At 34.3% G+C, this 27,423-nt stretch overlaps 3 protein-coding genes, 1 long non-coding RNA gene and 1 pseudogene across 5 annotated transcripts; all 5 read right to left on the bottom strand.

The window, feature by feature from the left end:
• Positions 1–776: 776 nt before the first annotated feature.
• On the bottom strand, positions 777–2,461 carry LOC137836354 (alkane hydroxylase MAH1-like; annotated as a pseudogene).
• Positions 2,462–6,480: 4,019 nt separating this feature from the next.
• On the bottom strand, positions 6,481–8,227 carry LOC137836353 (alkane hydroxylase MAH1-like). Its single transcript, XM_068645086.1, has one exon. It carries the CDS (start codon positions 8,154–8,156, stop codon positions 6,627–6,629), a length of 1,530 nt encoding a protein of 509 aa, XP_068501187.1. The 5' UTR covers positions 8,157–8,227; the 3' UTR covers positions 6,481–6,626.
• Positions 8,228–15,107: 6,880 nt separating this feature from the next.
• Positions 15,108–17,050, bottom strand: LOC137836662 (alkane hydroxylase MAH1-like). The gene has a single exon (XM_068645342.1). The coding sequence runs from the start codon at positions 16,778–16,780 to the stop codon at positions 15,254–15,256; it is 1,527 nt and encodes a 508-aa protein (XP_068501443.1). The 5' UTR covers positions 16,781–17,050; the 3' UTR covers positions 15,108–15,253.
• Positions 17,051–18,987: 1,937 nt separating this feature from the next.
• LOC137836352 (alkane hydroxylase MAH1-like) lies at positions 18,988–20,574 on the bottom strand. The gene has a single exon (XM_068645085.1). The coding sequence runs from the start codon at positions 20,563–20,565 to the stop codon at positions 19,054–19,056; it is 1,512 nt and encodes a 503-aa protein (XP_068501186.1). The 5' UTR covers positions 20,566–20,574; the 3' UTR covers positions 18,988–19,053.
• Positions 20,575–23,755: 3,181 nt separating this feature from the next.
• Positions 23,756–26,895, bottom strand: LOC137836661 (uncharacterized). 2 transcript variants are annotated; one of them, XR_011085326.1, is made up of 3 exons: positions 26,555–26,895; positions 24,241–25,694; positions 23,756–24,035 (listed from the first exon to the last, which is right to left on the bottom strand). It is a non-coding gene; the product is annotated as an uncharacterized lncRNA (long non-coding RNA). The 2 variants fall into 2 exon arrangements; XR_011085325.1 differs by lacking the exon at positions 26,555–26,895 and having other exon boundaries at positions 24,241–26,543.
• Positions 26,896–27,423: the final 528 nt, after the last annotated feature.

Raw genomic sequence — 27,423 nt, 5'->3', positions numbered from 1 at the left:
GAAATCACAAAAAGGAGATATAGGGAAGAACATCTAAGACGTTTTGTTTTCGGAAAACTAGTTTGTTTCACTCCGGGTCTAGGACTTACTATGCCTTATTCCTTTTGTCTTTTGGTCTGAAACTTTTACCAAACATTCATCATTGTGTTTACTGAGGTTTGGGTGATATTTTAGCCCCAAATTTGTCCTAGAAGATTTGCAATAAAATTTTTATTCATCAATGTCAGGGTCAGAAGGAAGGTTTGTTTCTGTGTGAAAATGTTGATTTTTTTCATAGGTATACTCATTTGTTTGACCTGAAATTTGTCATGTTTTGTCTCAAATTCAATCGAGATTCTTACGTGGATATTCAGCATAAAATTATTTTGGGAGAATTTTTTGCAAACCAAGGCTATCATCTACCAAAAAAATGTGACATTTCGTCCTACTTTTCTGCAATTTTATTCTAAGTACGTATTACGTTGAAATATTCCAAAAAAATTCACACAAGTACTTTCATATGTTATTTGCACCCATGTAAGAAATCACAAAAATGAGATATAGGGAAGGAAAACAAGGACATTTTGTTTTTGAAAAACCAATTTTGTTCACTTCCGGTCTGCGACTTACTACTCCTTATTCCTTAGGTCTTTTTGTCTGAAATTTTTACCAGATATTATTTATTGTGTATATTGAATTTTGGCTGAGATTTCAATCCCAAATTCATCCCACAAGATTTACAATAAAATATTAATTTGTCAATGCTAGGGCCGGAAGGAAATTGCCCGGAAGAGAAACCTGGGAACTTACTACAATAAGCCAAATGCATTCATCAAACAAAAGGAATCTTATACACCATCATTATTAGCTTCATTTCACATACATCACACTTTATTTTATATCTTTTACACTTCTTTCTGTTTCTGACATCGTTATTCCCACATACATCAAATTACATTTCTCTCTTTTTTATCGTAACCTTTAAACCATCCTTCATCAGAAGAACGTTTGAAGGTTTGGCTTAGCAACATGACCTTCCACCACTTGGAGACGATACTTGTGCAAAATTGCAGTTGCCACCATCTTAATTTGAATGAAGGAGACACCTTTGCCCAAGCAAGTCCTAGGTCCTGTGTTAAAAGCAACAAATTTGTAAGATGGTACATAAACAATACCTCCTTTCTCTGAAATCCATCTCTCTGGCTTGAACTCCATGCAATCTTCTCCCCATATTTCCTCAGATCTTCCCATTGAATACAAGAAAAACATTATAACTGTACTTGGATTAACACCATGACCACTAGGAAGCACATCAGATTTAAGTGCTTCCTTGCGTTCTAAGGGTATGGGAGGAAACAGCCTCAATGATTCACATATAGCACCATGCAGATAAACCAGTTTTTTCACTTCTTCCACACTTAAAACCTCTGCTTTCTTTTCATTTCTTCCAAACGTTTCTTTGATCTCTTCAAGAATCTTGGCTTCCACCAAAGGGTTTGTAGCAACAAGCCAAAAGAACCAAGTGAGAGCTGAAGTTACGGCATCTCTCCCAGCCACAAAAAAATTGAACACAGTATCTCTTAGAAATATATCATCATGTTCTTCTCCTTTTTCCTTCCCTTCTCTCATCAAAGTTGTCAACAAGTCAACATCAGAAGTTTCTTCCGTTTCATTTTTTTCTATGCACTTGCTAAGATTTTTTCTCTTGGACGCTATGCATGCATATATGAACTCATCAAGATTCTTACACGCTTCTGTCATCTTCTTCTCTTGCCCAATCTGAAGCCATTTCTGCAGCTTCCAAACACACTTTGGCACTACATGTCTGCGAAAAATGGTCTCTCCCGCATCATTAAAGGCCTTCTCAATTTCAACTTCGGGAAAATCCACGGAAAGGCAATTAGGGTCATGGCCATTAACTGAATAACATAAGTTATCGAAAGTGAAGCGGTTGAAGAGATCTTGAAGATCCACCACGCTCCCTTGTTGGTGTACATGATCCAATACGGGAAGTAGGCTATTCTTGATCTTCTTGTGAATGGTTTTCTCTAGAAACACCTCGAACTTTTTCTGTTTGAAGAGATAATGAATGAGATCCCTGTTGTATTTCCATGCTTCTGAATCAGTGGCTGCAATCCCTTCTCCCAAGACTTCAAAAATGTCACGAAACACGGGTCCCTTCACGTAGTTGTGGAAACTCGTGCTCATGACGTGGCGCACGTTTAGGGGGTCACTCGTGAACAAATAGTTCATGTTGGTAAACCATGGTCCGGTGAACTCACCAGTTCCCCCCTTCTCTTTCAATATCTCAGTGAAAAAATCATGGAAACGCGACAAATTGAAGAGTAACTGTGGTAGCATGCCAAGGATGGGGTAGTCAGTGAAGAGAGGGTACCTGCAACATGCTCTCCGATGGAAGAAATACATGATGCAGAAGAGTGCTGCAACTGTTGCTGCTGCATAGCTAAGCAATAGTGCCATAGTAAATTGATGAACAACACAAAAAACCTTTGTTTATTATGTTGTTTCTTGAGAATATGTGTGGCACTTGCATGGATATTATGCTCTTATAAAGGGTTAGATGTTGATTTATGTTCACGTGATAAGTGTATATTAATTTTTTGGGCAAATAGAAGAAACGATGAACATTGTACGAAGTTGGAAAATAGGATGTTGACTAGTTAGGTCAGAAATTGAAGAAATTGTTGGCATGAAGGTAGATAGAGGTGCACGTCTTCTTTATTTCACAAGATTTGAAACAGCTACATCTTTAATTTACTGGTAGGGCTAGCACGACGGATGACTCGGTATTCGGTCATTATGTTGATTGATATTACAAGTCAATTACACCTAAGTAGAATTATTGAGGCTAATCAACAATCAAGGGTTAGGTAATACACTTCTAAACACGATTCAGCTCTCCAACCTGACCCAATGAGAAAGGCCCACCAAAATAATAGAATTAGCACAGATTTCAAGAATCAGGTACGTCATTACATAGTACACAGAATACCGAGTATCAAATACTAAATCTGACTTAAGGGTCGAAGTGTCTTCTGTATGTATCATCCGAGTTTGGATTACGTGAAGGTTGAGGAGTAGGGTGAGAAGAGAAGAACAGAAGTGCAAATCGACCAATCGATGAAGGAGGTAGTGGAGCAGGTTGAATCGTTCTCTAGGCCCTAACCCCATTCGAAAACAATTGGCGCCCACCGTGAGGCCTAGAGAATCAGAGCGAAGAAGAAAGTAGATTGTATCAAGCTAAAGCATGGCTACTGAAAGGATGTCAGAAATTAAGCAAATGGCATTGTTGATGTCTCTGAAAAAAGAGAGATGGTTGAGATGAAGAGAAGAAATGAGGAGATCACTCAGAAGAATGAGGATGAAATCTTGGGGATCGTCCGCTGGACCGACCAATCTTGTTGGGAGGTCCTTCACCACCCTCACCAACCCCAAGACTGTTGAGGAGCCGAAGGACAAAATTCATACCCAAAAGGTCGACAGTGAATCTTATCTGAACAAGTCAATCCCCATTATCGGTACTATGGACTCAGTCCGCCAACACCCTTTTACCGACTCCATAATCGAAGTACAACTACAGCACAAGTGGAAAGGTTTCAATAGGGATTGTTATGACGGCATGATCGACCTAGACGAGCACATGAACGCATACACCACACACATGAGCTTGTATACATCGGATGTCGCGTTCCTATGCCAAGTGTTCCCCACATCGCTGAAAGAAAGGGCTTTGTGTTGGTTTACAAAGCTCCCCCAAACTTCGTCGACGGATTAGAGGCACTGGTGTCCAAGTTCGGGACACAATTTTCCACCAGTCAACCTCCATCACCCTGGTCAACATCGGCCAGGAGAAGGGGGAATCACTGAGGAAGTTTGTAGACAGGTTTGGTAAAATGGCCAAGAGCATCTGGAACCTAAGCCCGGATGTAGCAATGTATCACATGTTGACGGTCTTACGATCAGGACCTTTTGCTGACAGCTTGGGCATGCAGTCGACTGCAAGTTTAGACGAGCTTAGGCGGAGAGCCGCCAAATTTATGTAGCTGGAGGAGTTGAGAGAGTTCAAAACTCAGTCTCAGGCGTAGGCCAGTGGATATAAGGGGAAGGATGATAAAGAGCATTAGAACCGACCAGCTTCTGGTCGGGGGATAGGCGTAGAAACACCCGGGGGAGCTGGTTCACGACGTATACCCCCTTGAGTGTCGATAGGGGGAGGATCCTGGATGAGGCCCTAAGCGCCAAGTTGATACACCACCTAGGAAGGTCGCGAGCCCTAAGAATGTCGACCGTACTCGTAGGTTTCAGTACCACAGAAACAATGGACATACCACTGAGGAGTGCCAAGCGTTGAAAGATAAAATTGAGGAACTTATCCAAGCTGGTCACCTTCGTCAGTTTGTGCAAGGGGGTCGAGGTGTCAAACGATCCCACGAAGGGAAAAGCAAAAGTGACAGAGTTTTAAGAAAATATTTAAGATGTAACCATACGTGTAAAAGAATTGAGTTCACTCTTAATAAATTTGAATAGTTATCACAATTTCTTATTGATTTCATACATACGAAAGGATCCTTCACCAATCTGAATAAGAGAAATTTGAAGCTTCTACCTTAGAAAGTGACCTAAGATCATACATTTAGTTGTATCATTATAAACATTTCAATGTGATTAATTGTGTTATTCTTAAAAATGCTTTTGTTTTTGTTCTTTCAAATTTCTTCTATAACTGTCATCCATATACTTCCCCACACCAAATTCACTAATGGCCCTCCCCACACCAAATTCACTAATGGCCCTTTGTATCACATAATTAAGCTTTAATACCCATAGTTTTTGTAAAAATATATTACTTTGATTTAATTATTTTATTATGTCCTAATTTTAAGTTTTAAGAATTAATTTAATGAGTTGTAAGAGTGAGATTTATAATATGTATCTCTTGAGAAATCAATAAAATTTAAATATGAAATTTCATTTGAAAACATCAAATTTAGTTAAATAATGCAATTTTGTTAGTTAATTTAAATAATCTTTCTGAAAACAAATTATATTATCACATATATTATTAAATTTTGTAATGATTAAGTAAAAAATTTTATTTAAAATAATTGATAATTAGTTAATAATGTAAAAATACTTTATATGATATTGATATAGTATATTAAACTTGAATTCTTTAACAAATTGTTATAATTAAACTTTCGAACAAGTGAATAGAATTGTGTTAACAAGTTGTTTAATCTAAGTTAAATCATCTAAAATTAAAAATGGCTACCTAACATCCATATTATAAGTTGATTATATTTCATTTAGTAGCAAATGTAATGACGAAAATGGGGGATTTATTGTCCTTAAGTTGAGGGAGGTTTAAGTTTATAGTAGTAATGGATGTAATACGGATGTGGTGACCCTTAATTCACATCAAGAAAAAGTACCAATAAATGGTAGCGTGCATATATTAGGTGAGTGGCAATTTGGATGGTTTTCCACTAATTTTTGTTGACTTGTTTTTGTTGTACCATTAATGGTTGTACGTGAAGAATAAGTGTGCATTCTTTCACTTATGGTTATACTTCGTAATACAATAAAATTATTAAATAAAAACTAATTTTAAAGATAAATGTTGTAGGACTTATTTCACTCGCAAAAGATAAATTTTTATGTACACTATTACTTTTTCAAATGAAACTTTTAATCATTATTAGCTTTTTTGTTTTTTTTAAAACATTTATTCTGAACACCCACCTACGAGTTTAGTGAGTTTAATAAGGAAGAAGTTAGATTAGTTAAAGCCCAAACTGGTTTAACAGACCTACATCAAATCTTAACATTTATTGTCTCATACCAATTTTTGCAATTCTTGTGGACTCCTTACAACAAAGACGACATCGCTCCCTTAATAATTTGTTGAGGTTTATCCTGGTAATAGGAAAGTAGTTCATTTGATACTTTTTGTCACCTTTGAATTTCATCAAGTTGATTGAGTGATATGACAATTTAGGTTTTGACAAGATATTCCATTAAACTTGTATCAATTGTACAAAGAAGATATGAGAGACAGAACAAACAAAAATTGGACAGGGTGCCATCAAAAGTGGATAATAATGTGGATTGATCAACACAATCATCTCATTGAAGATATTCAGTTCAGCAATAATAGTCATTTGCGTGACACGATAATATACATGCAATAATACATTAACCATATTATTTGGTACATATCACCTTTGGAACTGACATCTAACGACAATGTAAGTTAATTATATTTAACTTTTCCTCATGTAATATCTAACATTTGACATTATTTCTCAAACTCAACATTTCCCTGCAAAATAAGACAGTTTCTTTTTTAACCATCGCTTAAAATGGTCCTATGTGAAAATTACGACAGATATTTTCTGAACCGTCGTTAAAAATGGGTTCTGCATCCAAACACCGACGGTTTAGCACTTAACTGTCGTTAAAAAACGACAACCTGGGAACTTACTGCAATAAGCCAAATGCATTCATCAAACCAAAGGCATATTATACACCATCATTATTAGCTTCATTTCACATACATCACACTTTATTTTATATCTTTTACACTTCTTTCTGTTTCTGACTTCGGAATTCCCACATACATCAAATTACATTTCTCTCTTCTTTATCGTAACCTTTAACCCATCCTTAATCAGAAGAACGATTGAAAGGTTTGGCTTAGCAACATAACCTTCCACCACTTGGAGACGATACTTGTGCAAAATTGCAGTTGCCACCATCTTAATTTGAATGAAGGAGACATCTTTGCCCAAGCAAGTCCTAGGTCCTGTGTTAAAAGCAACAAATTTGTAAGATGGTACATAAACAATACCTCCTTTCTCTGAAATCCATCTCTCTGGCTTGAACTCCATGCAATCTTCTCCCCATATTTCCTCAGATCTTCCCATTGAATACAAGAAAAACAATATAACTGTACTTGGATTAACACCATGACCACTAGGAAGCAAGTCAGATTTAAGTGCTTCCTTGCGTTCAAAGGGTATGGGAGGAAACAGCCTCAGTGATTCACATATAGCACCATGCAGATAAACCAGCTTTTTCACCTCCTCCACACTTAAAACATCCATAGCTTTTTCATTGCTTCCAATCTTTTCCTTCATCTCTTCAAGAATCTTGGCTTCCACCAAAGGGTTTGTAGCAACAAGCCAAAAGAACCACGTGAGAGCTGAAGTTACGGCATCTCTCCCAGCCACAAAAAAATTGAACACAGTATCTCTCAGAAATATATCATCATATTCTTCTCCTTTTTCCTTCCCTTCTCTCATCAAAGTTGTCAACAAGTCAACATCAGAAGTTTCTTCCGTTTCATTTTTTTCTATGCACTTGCTAAGATTTTTTCTCTTGGACGCTATGCATGCATATATGAACTCATCAAGCGTCTTACACGCTTCTGTCATCTTCTTCTCTTGCCCAATATGAAGCCATTTCTGCAGCTTCCAAACACACTTTGGCACTACATGTCTGTGAAAAATGGTCTCTCCCGCTTCATTAAAAGCCTTCTCAATTTCAACTTCGGGAAAATCCACGGAAAGGCAATTAGGGTCATGGCCAAGAACTATATAACATATGTTATCAAAAGTGAAGCGGTTGAAGAGGTCTTGAAGATCCACCACACTCCCTTGTTGGTGTACATGATCCAATACGGGAAGTAGGCTACTCTGGACCTTCTTGTGAACGGTTTTCTCTAGAAACCCCTCGAAATTTTTCTGTTTTAAGAGATAATGAATGAGATCCCTGTTGTATTTCCATGCTTCTGAATCAGCGGCTGCAAGCCCTTCTCCGAAGGCTTCAAAAATGTCACGAAACACGGGTCCCTTCACGTAGTTGTGGAAACTCGTGCTCATGACGTGGCGCACGTTTAGGGGGTCACTCGTGAACAAATAGTTCATGTTGGTAAACCATGGTCCAGTGAAGTCACCAGTTCCCCCCTTCTGTTTCAATACCTCAGTGGCAAAATCATGGATGCGCCACAGATTGCAGAGTACCTCTGGTAGCATTCCAAGGATGGGGTAGTCAGTGAGGAGAGGGTATCTGCAAGATAGTCTCCGATGGAAGAAATAGATGATGCAGAAGAGTGCTGCAACTGTTGCTGCGGCATGGCCAAGCAATAGTGCCATAGTAAATTGATGAACAACACAAAAACCTTTGTTTCTTAGGTTGTTTCTTGAGGATGTGTGTGGCACTTGCATGGATATTATGCTCTTATAAAGGGTTAGATGTTGATTTATGTTCACGTGAAAAGTGTATATTAATGTTTTGGGCAAATATAGAAGAAACGACGAACATTGTACGAAGTTGGAAAAGATGATGTTGACTAGTTAGGTCAGAAATTGAAGAAATTGTTGGGATGAAGGTAGATAGAGGTGCACGTCTTCTTTATTTCACAAGATCTGAAACAGCTACATCTTTAATGTACTAGTAGGGCCAACGGCCTATGACTGGGTACCCGTTATTATACCGATCAACATCACAAAGTTAATTACGTCTAAGCAGAATTAGTGAGGCTAATCAGCATTCAAGAGTTAGGTAATACATTTCTAAACACGACCTAACTTTCTAACCTGACCCAATAAGAAAGGTCCACCAAAATAATATAAATAACACAGATTCTAATATTCAGGTTCGTCATTACACAATACTCAGAATACCAAGTGCCAAATACTAAATCTGACTTGAGCATTAGAGTGCCTTCTGCAGGTACCATCCAAGTCTGAACTACGTGAAGATCGAGGAGTAGGGTGAGAAGAGAAAAGTAAGGAGCTTGCTTGGAGAGGAACAGAAGTGCAAACCGACCGATCAAGGAGGTAGAGGAGCAGCTTGAATTGTTCTCTAGGCCCCAACCCCAATTGAGAACAATTGACGCCCACCGTGGGGCCCAGAGAATTAGAGCGAAGAAAAAAGTAGATGGTATCAACCCGAAGCATGGCTAGTGAAAGGATGTCTGAAATTGAGAATATGGCATTGTTGATGTCTCTGCAAAGAGAGATGGATGAGATGAAGAGAAGAAATGAGAAGATCACTCGAAAGAATGAGGATGAAATCCTGGCTCTCCGGAAGGAGAATGAAGAGATTAAAAGGAAGTTTGTGGAGGGGGGACCGTCCGCTGGACCAACCAATCTTGTTAGGAGGTCCTTCACCACCCCCACCAACCCCAAGACTATTGAGGAGCCGAAGGACAAAGTTCACACCCAAGAGGTTGACGACGAGTCTAATCTGAACAGGTCGACCCCCACGACTGGTACTCTGGAATCGGTCCACCGACACCCTTTTACCGACTCCATAACCGGAGTACAACTATCGGACAAGTGGAAAGGCTTCAATAGGGATTGTTATGACGGCATGACCGACCCGGACGAGCACATGGACGCGTACACCACGAACATGAGCTTGTATACTTCGGACGACGTAGTCCTATGCCGAGTATTCCCCACATCACTCAAAGGAGGGGCTTTAAGTTAGTTTACAAAGCTCCCCCCAAACTCCGTTGACTGCTTTGAGGCACTGGTGTCCAAGTTCGGGACACAATTTGCCACCAGCCGACCACATCATCTGACCTCCATCGTCCTGGTCAGCATCTGCCAGGAGAAGAAGGAATCGCTGAGGAAGTTTGTAGACAGGTTTGGTAAAGTGGTCATGAGCATCCGGAACCTAAGCTCGGATGGAGCAATGCATCTCATGTTGATGGCCCTGCGGTCGGAACCATTTGCTGACAGCTTGTGCATGCAGTCGGCTGCAAGTTTGGACGAGCTTAGACGGAGAGCCCCAAGTTTATGCAACCGGAGGAGTTGAGAGAGTTTAGAAATCAGGCCTGAGCGGAGGCCAGTGGAGACAAGGGGAAGGACGAGAAATAGCGTCAAAACCAACCAACTTTTGGTCGGGGGGATAGGTGTAGAGACAACTGAGGGAGTCGGTTCATGACATATACCCCCTTGAGTGTCAATAGGCGGAGGATCCTAGAAGAGGCCCTAAGCGCCGAGTTGATTCCACCACCTAGGAAGGTCACGAGCCTTGAGAATGCCGATCGTACTCGTAGGTGTTGGTACCATAGAAACAGTGGACATACCACTAAGGAGTGTCAAGCGTTGAAAGATAAAATTGAGAAACTTATCCAGGTCAGACACTTATTTCCACTTAATTGGATTTTTAAGAAAATATTTAAGATGTAACCATACATGTAAAAGAATTGAGTTCACTCTGAATAAATTTGATTAATTATCACAATTTCTTATTAATTTCATACATATGAAAGTATCCAGACAGCAATCTAAATAAGAGAAACTTAAAGTTTTTACCTTAGACATAACCCAAAATAAGAGAAACTTAAAGTTTTTACCTTAGACATAACCCAAGACCGTACATTTAGTTGTATCATTGTAAACATTTCAATGTGATTAATTTTGTAATTCTTAAAAATGCTTTTGTTTTTGTAGTTCCAAATTTCTTCTATAATTAAGATCATAGTTATCTACCGATATTTAATGACCCTTTGTATCACATAAGCTTTAATTGGATTGATATTTAATTTTTATGTAAAAACCCATAGTTTTTGTAAAAATATATTACTTTGATTTAATTATTTTATTATGTCCTAATTTTAAGTTTTAAGGATTAATTTAATGAATTTTAAGAGTGAAATTTATAATATGTATCTCTTGAGAAGTATCAATAAAATTTAAATATGAAATTTCATTTGAAAACATCAAATTTAGTTAAATAATGCAATTTTGTTAGTTAGTTTAAATAATCTTTCTGAAAAAAAAAATATTATCACATATATTATTAAATTTTGTAATGATTAAGTAAAAAATTATATTTAAAATAATTGATAATTAGTTCATAATGTAAAAATCCTTTATATGATATTGATATAGTATATTAAACTTGAATTCTTTAACAAATTGTTATAAATAAACTTTCGAACAAGTGAATAGAATTGTATTAACAAGTTGTTTAATCTAAGTTAAATCATCTAATAAAATTAAAAATGGCTAGCTAACATCCATATTATAAGTTGATTATATTTCATTGAGTAGCAAATGTAATGACGTAAATGGGGGATTTATTGTCCTTAAGTTGAGGGAGGTTTAAGTACATAGTAGTAATGGATGTAATGTGACCCTTAATTCACATCAAGAACAAGTATCAATAAATGGTAGCGTGCACATATTAGGTGAGTGTCAATTTGGATGGTTCTTCACGTGAAGAAAGACTATTTTTTGTTGACTTTGGTTCCCTATACCAATAATTGTTGGGATTCATATCTCTCACAAATGTTACTAAAACAAAATTAAATTAGTTTGATTCAAGATCAACTTTTACAAACTTCTTATTCATGAAATCAACGATGTGATCCCTTAAAACGAATGAGCATGCATTCTTTTACTTATGGATAGTACACTTATGTCAAATACTTCGTAATACAATAAAATTATTAAATAAAAACTAATTTTAGAGATAAAAAAAATAATTAGATATTATATTGATTAAGTTGTCTTGACTTGTGTATCGTACTTTAGATTATGGAATTGATTTCAACCCAGAAAATTTAGGATGTTGCATGTTGTTATTACAATGTTGGTGAGGATGAAATAAATGTCTTTTCCCATCAATTAAGTCATTAATGGCAGAAGACATTGTTTCAGGACTTGATTCCTCTCGAAAAAGGTAAATTTTTATATACACTATTACTTTTCCAAATAAAACTTTGAATCATTCTTAACATTTTTGTTCTTTCTAATACATTTATTATTTATACAAGGTGGTTTCGTGTATTGTCATTGATACAACACCCTCCTACGAGTTTAGTGAGTTTAATAAGGAAGAAGTTAGATTAGTTAAAGCCAAAACTGGTTTAACAGACCTACATCAAATCTTGACATTTAATGACAATTTTAGCAATTCTTGTGGACTCCTTACAACAGAGACGACATCGCTCCCTTAATAATTTGTTGAGGTTTATCCTGTTAATAGGGAAGTAGTTCATTTGATATGTTTTGCCACCTTTGGATTTCATCAAGTTAATTGAGTGATATGACAATTTAGGTTTTAACAAGATATTCCATTAAACCCATTAAACTTATATCAATTGTACAAAGAAGATATGAGAAATAAAACAAACAAAAATTGGAGGTACCATCAAAGGTGGATAGTAATGTGGATTGATCAACACAATCATCTCATTGAAGGTATTTAGTTCAGCAGTAATGGTCATTTACGTGACACGATAATATACATGTAATAATACATTAACCATATTATTTGGTACATATCACCTTTGGAACTGACATCTGACGACAATATAAGTTAACTACATTTAACTTTTCCTCATGTAATATCTAAAATTTGACATTATTTTTCAACAGTACGACACACCATAAGGTTTAACCAACCTCAAACTAGTACAACAAATCTTTAAAACCACACTGAATAACGACAGTTGGCAGAAACCCGTCGTTGGAAAAAGCACGGTGGCATTTTTGTTATTAACTCAACATTTCATTGCAAAATAACGACGGTTTCTTTTTGAACCATTGTTAAAAATGGTCCTATGTGAAAACTACGACGGTTCTTTTCTGAACCATCGTTAAAAATGGGTTCTGCATCCAAACTGCGACGGTTTAGCACTTAACTATCGTTAAAAAACGAAAAATAAACCTATCCCACGCACACTCATTCACTCATTTTCTCCCATTTGCGCCTTCAATCAAATCTCTGCACCCTCCTCCATTCTCCATTCTCGCCTCTCACTCTCCAATACACTCAAAGATTTGGCCCCTCCTCCATTCATTCTTCTTCTCCCATTCTCGTCATCTGCTCCAATACACTAAAAGTTGTGCGTCGTCCTCCAACTCCATCCTCATATCTCCACGCCTTGTCCAGTCGTCCAAACCTTACACCGCACAACACAAGTCAGCGCAAAATGCGCCAACCATCGAAGTTCCCCAACATGCCAAGCATCTTTTTTTCTCCTCTGCACGCACAAGCAAACAGTTTCCTTCGCCTCCGCGCGCCAACTCTTCACCTTCGCACATCGGCAACACCTTCTGCACACCGCCAACATCTCCACCACACACTGCCACCGCAGACTTGGCTCCAAAATGTTAGTATTTTTAGGGTTTTGGGTTTTAAATTTTTATAAATATTTGAATGTATGTTTTGATTAGTTAATAGTTTAGGGTTTGTGGGAACTTCATTTAGTGGATATTTGATGGAAGAGTCCTGACATTGAAGAGAAAAGTGATAGATTTGGAGTTGGCAAAAATTAGCATGAAGAAACTTCACACGACCATAACTTTTGATAGAAAAGACGGATAGAGACACGTAAAAAATGAAAGTTTGTCGAAACAAGGTAACAAATCACATGGCCAATCCCCGAGGACTATTGGGATCCACCAAAATTCCAAAAATCCATTGTTTACTATTATTTTTTTATTTTTAAGTATTATTTGGGTATTTTTCAGGTATTTCGAGGTTTTAGTTCTCGTACTTACACTTGTCAGAAAATTCTGAAATTTTGCATGATGTTTTCTGGTATAAATTAGAGATTTATCAAACCATTATAATTATATTACATTTATCTGGTATTTTATGCAAGATTAGGATATATATATATATATATAATATTATTTTTTTTAAATTACTTATAATGACATAACCGTCCTTAAAATTCCATTTTTGGGGTTATAATGATGGTTCTAGGCCCGAACTCTCGTTATAAATATATTTTTTATTTTTCCTTTATTTGGTAGAATAATGACAGTTTTTTACACGTGTCGTTAATGTTGTTTTATAACGAGGGTTATTATAAACAGTTGATTTATAACGATACCCGCAATAACGACTATTCTCGAACCGTCTTTATATGACCTTTTTAACCATCGTTAATGTATTGTTTTGTACTATTGTCAACCACAACCCTCCTTATCAGCATGTTGGGTTCTTCTTTTTGTAGTCAACAGTTTCATGTTGGTTAGTCCAATTTGTCCGATCTTCAACAATTATCAATGTCTACATACATGGATCAGCATTGCTACTTGTAGTTCATTCTCCACGACAACAGGTTCTCTACCCATATAATGATTTTCCTAGTCTACAGGATCTTTTTTGGGATTAACCAAATATGTTTGAAAATTCAACATTCACTCATACAACTATATACAATATGACATTATTCATGTATTATTGTTGTCCCATCATATCCTCCTAAGGACCTCATAATGAAGGTAATAATAATGACAACAAAGGCATCAATATTGATCCACATTCACCATCTTCCAACCGTCACCATCCATGGAGGCCTAGAAGACAAACAAAAAAAATCACATTGTCGCACATCCTTTCATAGATAAATTATTTTATGTAATATAACAATATTCATATTACAATTTCAATTATTAACTTTCCCTGTTTCTTCTTTATTTTATGGTCAAATTTCTACCTTCAATTTTTTCAATTTTCCCACATTTAATTACTAATTTCTATATTTTTAATATTTTTTTTTTATAATCGATCTCTAAAACCCTACCAACTACTCTTATTTATTTCTCAATTGCACAATATTAATTTTGAATTTAATAATTAATATTTTCACGTAAAAAAACTTATAATGCTAAAATATCAAACAATAAAATGTTAAATGCCATTTATTTATTTATTTAAGACTAGTGCATTGTTTATTTTTTATTAAATCATCCAATAATTTTTCAGAGTATAATCAAATATTACTTAATTTATTTAAATTTAGTCTTAATTTCTATTTAATTTAAACAAATTTAATAACTAAATAATTAAATCATAGGAAACAAACATAATTTCAGGTAAACATACCTATCCAACTTTAATTAGATATAACTTTAAAGTCATTCTAATACGACACCCCTCATTAAGAATATAAAAATAAATCTCAATTAATATTAGTCAAACTTATGTTACATGGATTAAACATGACTTCTACTGCAACAATAAAATGATGTGGTATGTGTACTACTTATTCGTATAAGTAAATTTTCTAAAAAAAACTCATTTCTATAATATTTTAAAAACATTGCCCAGAAGACAAACCTCGAAACTTACTGCAATAAGCCAAATGCATTCATCAAACCAAAGGCATCTTATACACCATCATTATTAGCTTCATTTCACATACATATGACACTTTATTTTATATCTTTTGCACTTTTTTCTGTTTGAGATTTGAATTCCCACATACATCAAACTAAATTTCTCTTTTCTTTATCTTAACCTTTAACCCATCCTTCATCAGAAGAACGATTGAAAGGTTTGGCTTAGCAACATAACCTTCCACCACTTGGAGACGATACTTGTGCAAAATTGCAGTTGCCACCATCTTCATCTGAATGAAGGAGACATCTTTGCCCAAACAAGTCCTTGGTCCTGCATTAAAAGCAATGAATTTGTAAGATGGTACATAAACATTACCTCCTTTCTGTGAAATCCATCTCTCTGGCTTGAACTCCATGCAATCTTCTCCCCATATTTCCTCAAATCTTCCCATTGAATACAAGCAAAACAATATAACTGTGCTTGGATTAACACCATGACCACTAGGAAGCACGTCTGATTTAAGTGCTTCCTTGCGTTCAAAGGGTATGGGAGGAAACAGCCTCAGTGATTCACATATAGCACCATGCAGATAAACCAGTTTTTTCACTTCTTCCACACTTAAAACCTCTGCTTTCTTTTCATTTCTTCCAAACTTTTCCTTCATCTCTTCAAGAATCTTGGCCTCCACCAAAGGGTTTGTAGCAACAAGCCAAAAGAACCAGGTGAGAGCTGAAGTTATGGTATCTCTCCCAGCCACAAAAAGATTGAACACAGCATCTCTTAGAAATATATCATCGTGTGCTTCTCCTTTTCCCTTCCCTTCTCTCAGCAAAACTGTCAACAAGTCAACATGAGAACTTTCTTCCTTTTCATTTTCATCGTACTTGCTCAGATCTTCTCTCTTGGACTCTATGCATGCATATATGAACTCATCAAGTGTTTTACATGCTTCCCTCATCTTCTTCTCTTGTCCAATCTGAAGCCATTTCTGCAGCTTCCAAACACACTTTGGCACTACATGTCTGTGAAAAATGGTCTCTTCCGCTTCATTAAAAGCCTTCTCAATTTCAACTTCTGGAAAATCAAGGGAAAGGCAATTAGGGTCATATCCAAGAACTATAGAACATATGTTATCGAAAGTGAAGCGGTTGAACACATCTTGAAGATCCACCACGCTCCCTTGCTGGTGTACATGATCCAATACGGGAAGTAGGCTATTCTGGACCTTCTTGTGAATGGTTTTCTCTAGAAACATCTCGAAGCTTTTCTGTTTAAAGAGAGAATGAAAGAGATCCCTGTTGTACTTCCATGTTTCTGAATCAGCAGTGAAAATCCCTTCTCCGAAGGCTTCAAAAATGTCACGAAACACGGGTCCCTTCACGTAGTTGTGGAAGCTCTTGCTCATGATGTGGTGCACGTTTAGGGGGTCACTGGTGACCAAATAGTTCATGTTGGTAAACCATGGTCCAGTGAACTCACCAGTCCCCCCCTTCTGTTTCAATACCTCAGTGAAAAAATCATGGCAACGCGACAAATTGAAGAGTAACTGTGGTAGCATGCCAAGGATGGGGTAGTCAGTGAGGATAGGGTACCTGCAACATGCTCTCCGATGGAAGAAATACATGATGCAGAAGAGTGCTGCAACTGTTGCTGCTGCATAGCCAAGCAATAGTGCCATAGTAAATTGATGAACAAGACAAAAACCTTTGTTTCTTATGTTGTTTTTTGAGGATCTGTGTGGATATTATGCTCTTATAAACCAGAAGGGTTAGATCCTGATTTATGTTCACATGAACAGTGTGTATTAATTTTTTTGGGAGATATATATGAAGAAACGATGAAGATTGTAAGAAGTTGGAAAAGTGGATGTTGACTTGTTAGGTCATAAATTGAAGAAATTGTTGGCATGAAGGTAGATAGAGGTGCACGTCTTCTTTATTTCACAAGGTCTGAAACAGCTACATCTCTAACCTATGCTCTTGTTCTTTTCCTTGGTCCCCCACTATCTTTTTACAAGATCTAAATATTAAGAATATTTAATGTATTCAAGTGTTTTTATGAATACTATGATTTTAATTATCCCACGGATTAATTATGAATATACTTTAATTAATAACAATATATCACAGAAAACTCAGATACTATATATAGTTGCTTTAAGTTTAAGGTTTTTTTTTTATTGAAAGTGATATATTCACTTTTTTTTATACCAGATACATGATTTGTTGGTGTTGAATGTTTTTTCACTGAAAAAAAAAATTGGATTAAATCTTATAAACTTAATTTCGCAATACAATATAAAATTTATTTAAGATGTAACCATACATGTAAAAGAATTGAGTTTACTCTTGATAAATTTGAGATAATATCCAACTAAAAGCCAAACATAGCCTTTGGGTTTAAAGAAAAATCCTAATCACATGTCTGTGGGATATTGCTATGTGTTCATCATGTAGCACTAAAAGTAACATTGAATAGCTGGTTTTTTTAGCAGTGTTATTTGTCTTTGTCTAGGGTATATAATTTGAAAAGATACAAAAAGTACAAGTGATAATGCTTGGGATACAGAATAAATTTTACTTTTTTTTCTATGCATAAAAAATATGCACTCTAATTTTATCTTAGTTAATTTATAATAAATATATTTAATTTTATCAGTGTAGATGTTAATATATTTAATTTTGATTAGTTGGATGAAATGTTAAGTGTTATAGTGATCTCTAACATACAAACTTTTATACAGAAAAATATATTTAATTTTTACTTAATTAGATCTTGTTCATATATATAAATAAATATCTTGGACATTAATTTTGTTTTCAATGAATATTTAAATTTTTTATACTTTTTCAATATTATAAGAAAGTTATTAAATAAAAATTAATTTAAGAAAATGTAATTAATTATTATATTAATTATAAATCAGATTATATTTTATATAGTAAAAAATATTGATATTTAAAATAATTTTTATTATTAATAAAACTTATAAATTAATTTCTAAATTGATATTTAATTAGTTATCAAGATTTTATTAATATTAAAAATTACTTTGTATATTAATAATTTTTAATTTTTAAAATAAAATTTAATTTATTATTTAATTAATATAATGATTAATTATTTTTTATCTTTAAAATTAGATTATTTGAAAACAAAACTTAGTAAAATAGTCACTCAAGACAAAAAAAATATCTTTGTGATTTATTGACCACATGTTTTGCTCACATGTGGATTTGAGGGTTTGTTTGTTTGCAACATGTTAGATTTTATTATTTTATTGGAAATACTTGGTGATATTTTTGACACCCTAAAAAAAGAAAAAAAAAATTAGTGAAAATATAATCAAAATGCAAAATGTTAAAATAATTTTTAAAATTAAAAAAATTATAAATGATTAAAATATTAGTATTTATTGGAGTGTAGGTGGATATGGGTGTAAAAAAAATCATTTTTGATATATTTTTGTACAAGAGAAGGAGTTCAAATATTTCTTAAATAATTTTATATATTAATTTTTATTTTATGATAAAAAAAATTACTTGACAGAAACATGTTGGCTGATAAAGGCTTTCACATATTATTATTGCTTTTCTCATAACCATGTTCAAAACATGATTGATTCCTTTTTTGGAAAAAACACTCCACTAACTTCATCATTGGAACAAAATCGAATCATTTACTTGTTATATATCATTCAACACTTAAAACTATCTCACTGCACATAAGTTCTTTTTACACACAAACATAATCTGGTACAGAATAAATCAACAAGGATGTTTATCAGTAAAGTAACTGTTAATTAACCAACATATATTTTGATACAAGAATTGTTCCTTTCAATGTTGTTTTATTCATATTTTCTTTTACTGAGAAAGTAGACATGATACACATAAGATTCATCATAGTATATTCTACATATCTGACATAGAAATTCCCAGATAAGTCAAATTAAGTTTCTCTTTTTGTTATCTTAACCTTGAAACCATCCTTCATGAGAAGAACAACTGAAAGGCTTGGCGTAGGAACGTAACCTTCCACCACTTGGACATGATAATTCTGCAAAATAGCAGTTGCTACAATCTTCACTTGAAGGAAGGACAAGTCTTTGCCCAAGCAAGTTCTTGGTCCTGCATTGAAAGCAATGAATTTGTAAGATGGTACATGAACATTACCTCCTTTCTCTGAGATCCATCTCTCTGGCTTGAACTCCATGCAATCTTCTCCCCATATTTCCTCAGATCTTCCCATTGCATACAATGAAATTAGTAACACTGTACTGGGATCAACACCATGACCACTAGGAAGCATGTCAGCTTCAAGGGCTTGCTTGCGTTCGAAAGGTACAGGAGGAAACAGTCTCAGTGTTTCACATATAGCACCATGCAGATAAACCAGTTTTTTCACTTCTTCCACACTTAAAACTTCTGCTTTCCCTTCATTTCTTCCAAACTTTTCCTTCATCTCTTCAAGAATCTTGGCTTCCACCAAAGGGTTTGTAGCAACAAGCCAAAAGAACCACGTGAGAACTGAAGTTATGGCATCTCTCCCAGCCACAAAAAGATTGAACATAGCATCCCTTAGAAATCTAGCATCATGTTCTTCCTTCCCCTCTCTCATCAGAGTTGTTAGCAAATCAGCACTAGCTTCTCCCGTTTCATTCTCATTGCACTTGCTCAGTGCTTCCAACTTAGACGCTATAAGTGCATGTATGAACTGATCAAACGATTTGCATGCTTCTGTCATCTTCCTCTCGCCACCAATTTGAAGCCATTTTTGCAGCTTCCAGAGACTCTTTGGCTTTATATGTCTGTAGAAAATAGACTCCTCTGCCTGGCTAAAAGCCTTCTCAATTTCAACTTCTGGAAAGTCAAGGGAAAGACAATTAGAGTCATATCCAAGAACTATGGAACAAATGTTATCGAAAGTGAAGCGGTTGAAGAGGTCTTGAAGATCCACCACCCTCCCTTGTTGTTGTACATGATCCAATATAGGAAGGAGGCTGTTCTGCACCGTCTTCCGAATGGTTTTTTCCATAAACACCTCGAAGCTTCTGTGTTTGAAGAGGGAATGGAAGAGATCCCTGTTGTATTTCCATGCTTCTGCATCAGTAGTGAATATCCCATCTCCAAAAGCCTGAAAAATCTCACGAAACTCGGGTCCCTTGATGTAGTTGTTGAAATTCTTGCTGAGGACATGATGAACGTTGAGGGGGTCACTGGTGACCAAAAAGTTCAAGTTGGTAAACCAAGGTCCAATGAACTCGGCAGTGCCCCCATGTGATTTCAGCATCTCAGCTGAAAAATCATGGATGTGCCACAGATTGCAGAGTACCTCTGGTAGCATTCCAAGGATGGGGTAGTCAGTGTAGAGAGGGTATCTGCAAGATAGTCTCCGATGGAAGAAATAGATGATGCAGAAGAGTGCTGCACTTGTTGCTGCTGCATACCAAACCATGGCCATTATACTTTATTCAACAACACAACAAAAGCTATTTGGTTGTGTTGTGATCTTTCATGCTTTCTCATCTTATATAGAATCACTTGTTTAGGAAAAAATTTAAGAGAAATGATAGTTTCAAAGGACGTTGGAAAAGTATACTTTGTACTAGATAATAACTCTCGAACATGCGTGTTTGGATCTAGGGTTCTAGGTGTAAATGAAAATGTGAAACCAAAGAAAAATGTGAGATGTGTTGAAAGAAGAAGAAAGTCACATCGAATGCATACTAACAAATCAATATAAACTAATTTTTAAAATACATAAATTATTTAAAATTATTGATAGAAACCAGTTTTTAGATACCAAAATAATTAGTTGTAATAGTAACTAAATTAGATATCATTTTAGAAACAAAAAATAAATTGGTTTCTAAATTAGTTTCTATTATTGTTAAATAGTTTCTAAATTGGTACCAAAAACATTAGTTGCTAATTAGATACCAATTTAGATCTATTTAACAATAATAGAAACTAATTTAGAAACCAAAAAAAAATTAGTTTTTAATTTAGGATTTAGGTTTTTTTTTTTTTTTGATCAGCAAAGAATTAATTTAAATTAAGGGGATACAAGAGGAGTATCCCAACCCTTTACAAAATCCAAACTCTATTTTCTTCTCACGCTCAGAGATCACCACTACATTTCTAAGACAACAATGATGCACAACTTTGGCGATCCTCGACTTCACACGCACGGATGTGAGATGTGTTGAAAGAAGAAGAAAGTCACATCGAATGCATCTTGGAGATCCCACGTCGACTAGAAATTAGAGTCATTCATTGTATATAAGTGGGTGCAAACCTCAACCCTATGAGCTGGTTTTATGGGGTTGAGTTAGGCTTAAAGTCCACTTCTTAATATGGTATCAGAGCCATTTCGAGCCTATCCTAGCGAGTATTTGTTGGGCTTATCAGGCCACCCGCTATCGGGCCGCTATCGGACCACCCATAATATATAGTCCCACGAGTTGGTAGTCTCGGCGTGAGGGGGGTGTGTTGGAGATCTCACATCGACTAGAGATTAGAACCTTTCATTGTATATAAGTGGGTGCAAACCTCAACCCTATGAGCCAGAAACAAAAATTTAATTTTTAAAATGGTCTCTCATTTAGTTACTATTGCAACTAATTATTTTGGTATTGTTTCTATTTTATGATTTTCTTGTAGTGAATGTACACAAAAGAAATAGTGTTCTTAGATATAGGGTTTAGGATTTAGGTATATAAATAACTTATCATCATTCATTTTAAGTTTATCATTTAATTTTTACACCAATTTCTGTTTTTTTTATTGTTTTAAAATTTTATAATTTCATCAATTAAAAAAATAATTTTATTAATCACACACATATATTCACAAATTTTCTCTTTCAAATCAAATCCATCTTTTTCATCTTCAAATCATGGAAACAGTAGAGAGAAAAAGATAGATAATGTTATATAGAAAATGACATTTTGAAAATGATATAAATCTGTTAACAACATGCTTTTTGAAGGTTAATAAATAAAATTAAAACACTCATTTAATATCTAATTTTTATTTATATTTTTTGCTTACATATCATAGAGTATATAACATACACGTTTTGACAAAATATCAATGAAATAAATGCCACGTTTAATGTTTTAAGATATTGGGTTGGATGATGTTAAATTCATTTGTAAATACATTTAATTTAATATTTTCTTCTATGTTTCCATCTCATTGTATTCTACGACCAGCTTTTAAAATAGAGAGTTAAGAAAAAAGGCAATTTCTTCATGCACCACCTTCATGCTTGCTACTGCACCTTCATAGAAGATGAAAAGGACAATTTTGCCCTTTACTTCCTTTTCTCATGACATTTCTCTTTCCTTTTTTATTTAAAATTCTAAACTCTAATAATTATTAATAATAAAAACTATTTATCAATAATATATAAAATAATTTAAAAATTAATATTTTTTAATCTCTAAAATAATTTAATTTATTTTTATTTTTAATAATCTTTTAGTAATGTTTCTATATTTTTATTCAACACTAAAGCCATAGATAAATACTTCACTCTTGAGTTTAAATTCTATATATAAGATTATTTAATTAAAAAAGAAATATTTCCAATTTATTCTCTCAAGGCAGATGCATCTAACTGGACATTGTTAAGTTCCCTATAAATTCAAAGAAAAGACACATTGTCTTCCACACATTTTTGAACATTTGAGATTCGCATTTCCACAAAGGGTAATCATATATTAAAAATCCATATTTTTTATATAATTATATTATTATTTTAATTTTTTTCATATTATTTAATTTTAAACTTATCCTTTATCATATATATTTATTTTTAAATTTAATATTTTAAAGGTTACGTACACTACAGAAAAATCACTAAATAAAAATCAATTTTAGATACCAAAAATAATTAGTTGTTATATAATTAAATTAGAGATTATTTTAAAGACTAAAAAATTATTGATTTTTAAATTAGTTTCTATTATTGATAAATAATTTTTAAATTAGTATATAATTAGCTACCAAGATTTTAACTACCAATTGTTTAGATTCTAAATTTGGTAAAAAAAACTTGATAATTAATTAGATGTCAATTTTGAAACTATTTATTAATAATAGAAACTAACTTAAAAATTAATAATTTTTTTATCTTGTAAAATAATTTTTAATTTAATTTTTGTCTCTAAATATGGTAGGATGTTGGTAATATGTGAAGAGGGGTGTCTGCAACATAGTCTTGGATGGAAGAAGTACTGTAAGAAGCATAGCATAGTCTATTTGATGATTTTCTTGTAGTGAGTGTGGAAAAGGTAGTTTAAGTATGTGTTCATGAAAACAACTTTTAAGTTATTATCAATTAGAGTTTGTTCTCTAAATTTGATCATTAAACTTAAAGGAATAAGCTAAAAGGAGTTTTTTGGAAAAAGGTTATCTAAGAAGCTTATTGAAATAATAGAGATTATACGAGTCATAAGCTCAAATACACTTCCAATAAGCTCTTCAACATACTTCCTTCGCTAGAATTAAAATCCTCAATTTCTTCATTTGTTATGAATTCAGAGAATGTTAATCTTTTTAAAGGCAGGTAAAAGCATGGACCACATAGGTATAACCAAGTGAATATTTAGACGTGAATTCCTCCTACACCACTCATGCCAACATAATAATAACTTCCATGTTTTTCCAATGGCAGGATATCTCAGAATGAAGAGTGATCACTATTTGTTTAATGTCTTATCTAAAAGTAAACCAAAAGCATAGCTGTAAAAGGAAAAGGAAAATAAAACTAGTTTATATTCAATACAAGTTCCTTGGAAACAGAATTCAGAAGAAGCCATTCTTAATGTACCCAATGTTCTCAGTCATTTCCTTTCATCTTGTCTCCAGACAATACCCCTAGCTTCATTTTATCATGGACAGCCTTTTCAATATATCATGAACCTGTATTTTCATTCAAAAATAATCAAGAACATGAAAACTGAACTGGTGTGAATAACTGCATTCTATTAAGTTTGTTTTCTTTGTCACAAACTTTATTAATTTAACGCACCAAGCATGGATCAAGAAGAAAGATGGATGAGTGTGGACAAGAAAAATCAATTTTGTGGAATACCAAGCTACAGGATGGTGATGGATGGAACCATACCTTCCAACTACAGAGTAATCTTTAGAGAACAAACGCCACATGCTAGAACTTCATGCACTTCACAATTTTTAGTGTCCACATCCACTTTCTGAATATTCAAGTCACAACCATCGATCACTATTTCACAACTGAGTAAGTCCAAAAGCAGAAGGCATGTCACCAGAACCAAACTCACTTTATATCTATAAAAGAAAAGGCTGAATTTCAATGTTGAAATATTTGTTAATTATATGAGAAACACTACAATCATATTGCCAAAGTATCGTATAAAAGATGCTTTAAATTAGTAATTAAAATTAAGATATTTCTAATCCCAGGTATTTATATTATTTAGTTGAACTCATGCATTAAATGAACTAACTAGCAGTGTATGAATCAAATAATTTATAAAATATCTCAAGTTGTGTTTTATCTTACTGAGGGCTAAATGTGATTTTCTTTCTAATGGTAGGAATTGAACACAAGTAGCAGAAGGTTTTCAATAACTCACACTACTGAACCAATTGAGTATAAAGTTGTTTTTCTAATGGGCAGTAGTGTTACATTTATTTGCTTCTCTTTATTCAAGATATTGAATCATAGTACTCTTGAATACAAACAGAAAACTATGAGATCAGTCTCAGCAGGAAAAAGTTGAAAATATGAATTTGAGTCTCAAGATCAGAATATTAAGGAAACTAAAATTGGACCATTACAAGGTTGTGTGGGTGAACACTAAAATGGATGGATGCATGGCCTTACACATTAGACCCTGTTTTAAAAATATTACTGAAATTGTCTCAGTTTAGGTTCATTATGCATAGCAGTTTGGTTGTCACCAAAGAACTTCATGAGGGTTTGGCAGCTTAACACTCATATTCTGAACAATATTCAAGCTATTTCTGTTACTATTTTTTCTGAAAACTCAGTCTTGATTGAACTCCATAAAACTTCTTTTAATGTTTAAATATCTTGATGGAACATCACAAGAGCTTTTTAATAAAGAAAAAAGTGGTTTAAAAATACTTTTAAATTTCAATTACAAGTTCCTTAGATACAGAATGTCCTTAATGTCCACTTCAGTTTCCATTCATCTTTCCTCCACTCAAAACCCATAACTTCATATTTTGGATCATTTAGTTCCAATGATTTCTTATTAAGTTTAAGTTCATTTTTTTTTTGTCAGAAACTGTAGTAGCATGAAATAAGAACCATCCTCCTTTAAGTATAACATGTGCTGCTCTTGTTTGGAAAATGACAATTATAGGGTTAACGTTTGCAAATAAGAAAATGGTAATCGAAAAGGTACAAAGATATTGTGGAGAATTGGAACCTGTTGAAGTGGCAGACAAATTGAAATAGATGCACGACTAATTTTGAACTTCTGACTCATCTTATGATCGAACATCCAGTTTTTGGATGTGAGCAATCTTTCCCCTGTCTTCGCCATTTGGATTCCGACAACGCTCTCATTCCTGGACCAAGTTGTTTTTCTTCTTATTAGGTGGTTATATATGTTGATTGCCATTCCTTTCTACATAAGAAGCAATTTTTGTTTTTGCAATATGTAAATGTTATAGCAAGGTTAGTTTCCGGGACTTATGTTCAGTGAATGATTTAGTTGGGGTATCCCTATTTTCTGTGCAAATGTATGTTTGGGTGTGGAATTGTTTTTTGCCTAAGTGCATTAGGCTGAGGGGTTGGAACTGATCTTTAAGATACTATCCTTAGAAATAGAAATATATGTTCTTTAATTAATTCCATTTAGGCTTATGCTAACCCACTACTTTCATTCAATGTCACCTAGTAAATGATATATAAAAATTGAAGCGATTGTAGCGTTGCCTCAACCTGTAGGGGTTCTATTTCAAGTTTTTTTAGTTATCCCCACTTTTTTAGCTTTAAAGTAGATTAGATTAAAATCTTCTATAATGTTTAAATAGTTGTGTTTATAGCAGTGAAAGTGTTGATAACAACTAAGGTGGGAAAGATGAGGAGTAATAATAGTAATTATTATAGTAAATCTAGTAGCAGTGATGTTGGCATTGATGACAACAATGAAGACATTGTCTATGGTAGTACTTGATGTTGATAATAGAGGTAATAATAATAGGGATGTTGATAATAGAGGTAATAATAACAGTATCAATGAGGATGGTGGTGGAGACTGTGGTGATGTTGCTTGATGAAGTGGTGGTATGAGTGCCATGTCAATATCACAAACACTTGGCGGAATTGAAAGGAAAGCAAGAACAAAACAAGAACACAAATAGAAAAACAATTGAAATGTGTAATTGCAAAAACTGGACAGAATTGAAAGAAGAAATGAATCTACCGATTGAAATTGAAGAAACAAGATGAAGGAAGATGAAACTTATGTGGTTGAAGCTTGGTTTGGGAAATGGACACGCCACTTGGATGATGAATGTTCCAAGATAAGTGCAGATTTGCCGCCACTTGAATGCTCCCAATGCATCACAAGATAAGACAAGGAAGAGGAGAACTAGTCTCACAATCACTCACAAATTGAGCATAGTAACTTTACTCTATTTTCAAATCTGAATTTTACAAGAGCAAGCACCTCTATTTATAGCCTTAGAGGTGCTGAAATGAAAAGCTAATCAAATTCAAATTTCCCTCTAAATCTAATTCAAATTTGGAGCCAAACTTGAGTCACATGGAAGGTGTGACCTTTTTTTTCTATTTTGGAACCTCTTAAACTACTCCTACACCATCCCCCTAAGTCACATGGACAATGTGACTTTATTTTGTACATTCCCACTCCTATTTTAATATCCACACCTCCTACAACTATACAAGAGTGGTGATGCTCATTTATTTAATGCTTGTGCCCTTGCTCCTAGTAGTTCTTTGAGTTATGACTTGAGCTTGGGCCTTATGTTGGGCTTGGGCCTCATATTTGAAAGAAGACTACTAGGAAGAACTTCAACTATTGTTGTCCTTGACCATTCCTCTTATTGATGGCCTCTGTAATTGCTTGTTGAGAATACCTTTAGAGTATAGCATCCTTGGTCATCTTCATGTATTTTTCATTCTCATCACCTTTTGTGATTTGGTTATGGATGTGCCTCCTTACCTGAGTGCAAACAACATATGAAAGTACTTGTGTGAATTTTTTCAGCGCAATACGGACCCATAATAAAATTGCAGAAAGTTAAGCGAAATTTCACAAGTTTTGGTAGA

Source organism: Phaseolus vulgaris, chromosome 4 (genome assembly GCF_000499845.2).
Source record: "Phaseolus vulgaris cultivar G19833 chromosome 4, P. vulgaris v2.0, whole genome shotgun sequence".
In the NCBI taxonomy this organism is placed as follows: Eukaryota; Viridiplantae; Streptophyta; class Magnoliopsida; order Fabales; family Fabaceae; genus Phaseolus; species Phaseolus vulgaris.
The sequence above is the reverse complement of the archived record's forward strand: the minus strand, read 5'-3'. Positions and strand labels throughout refer to the sequence as shown.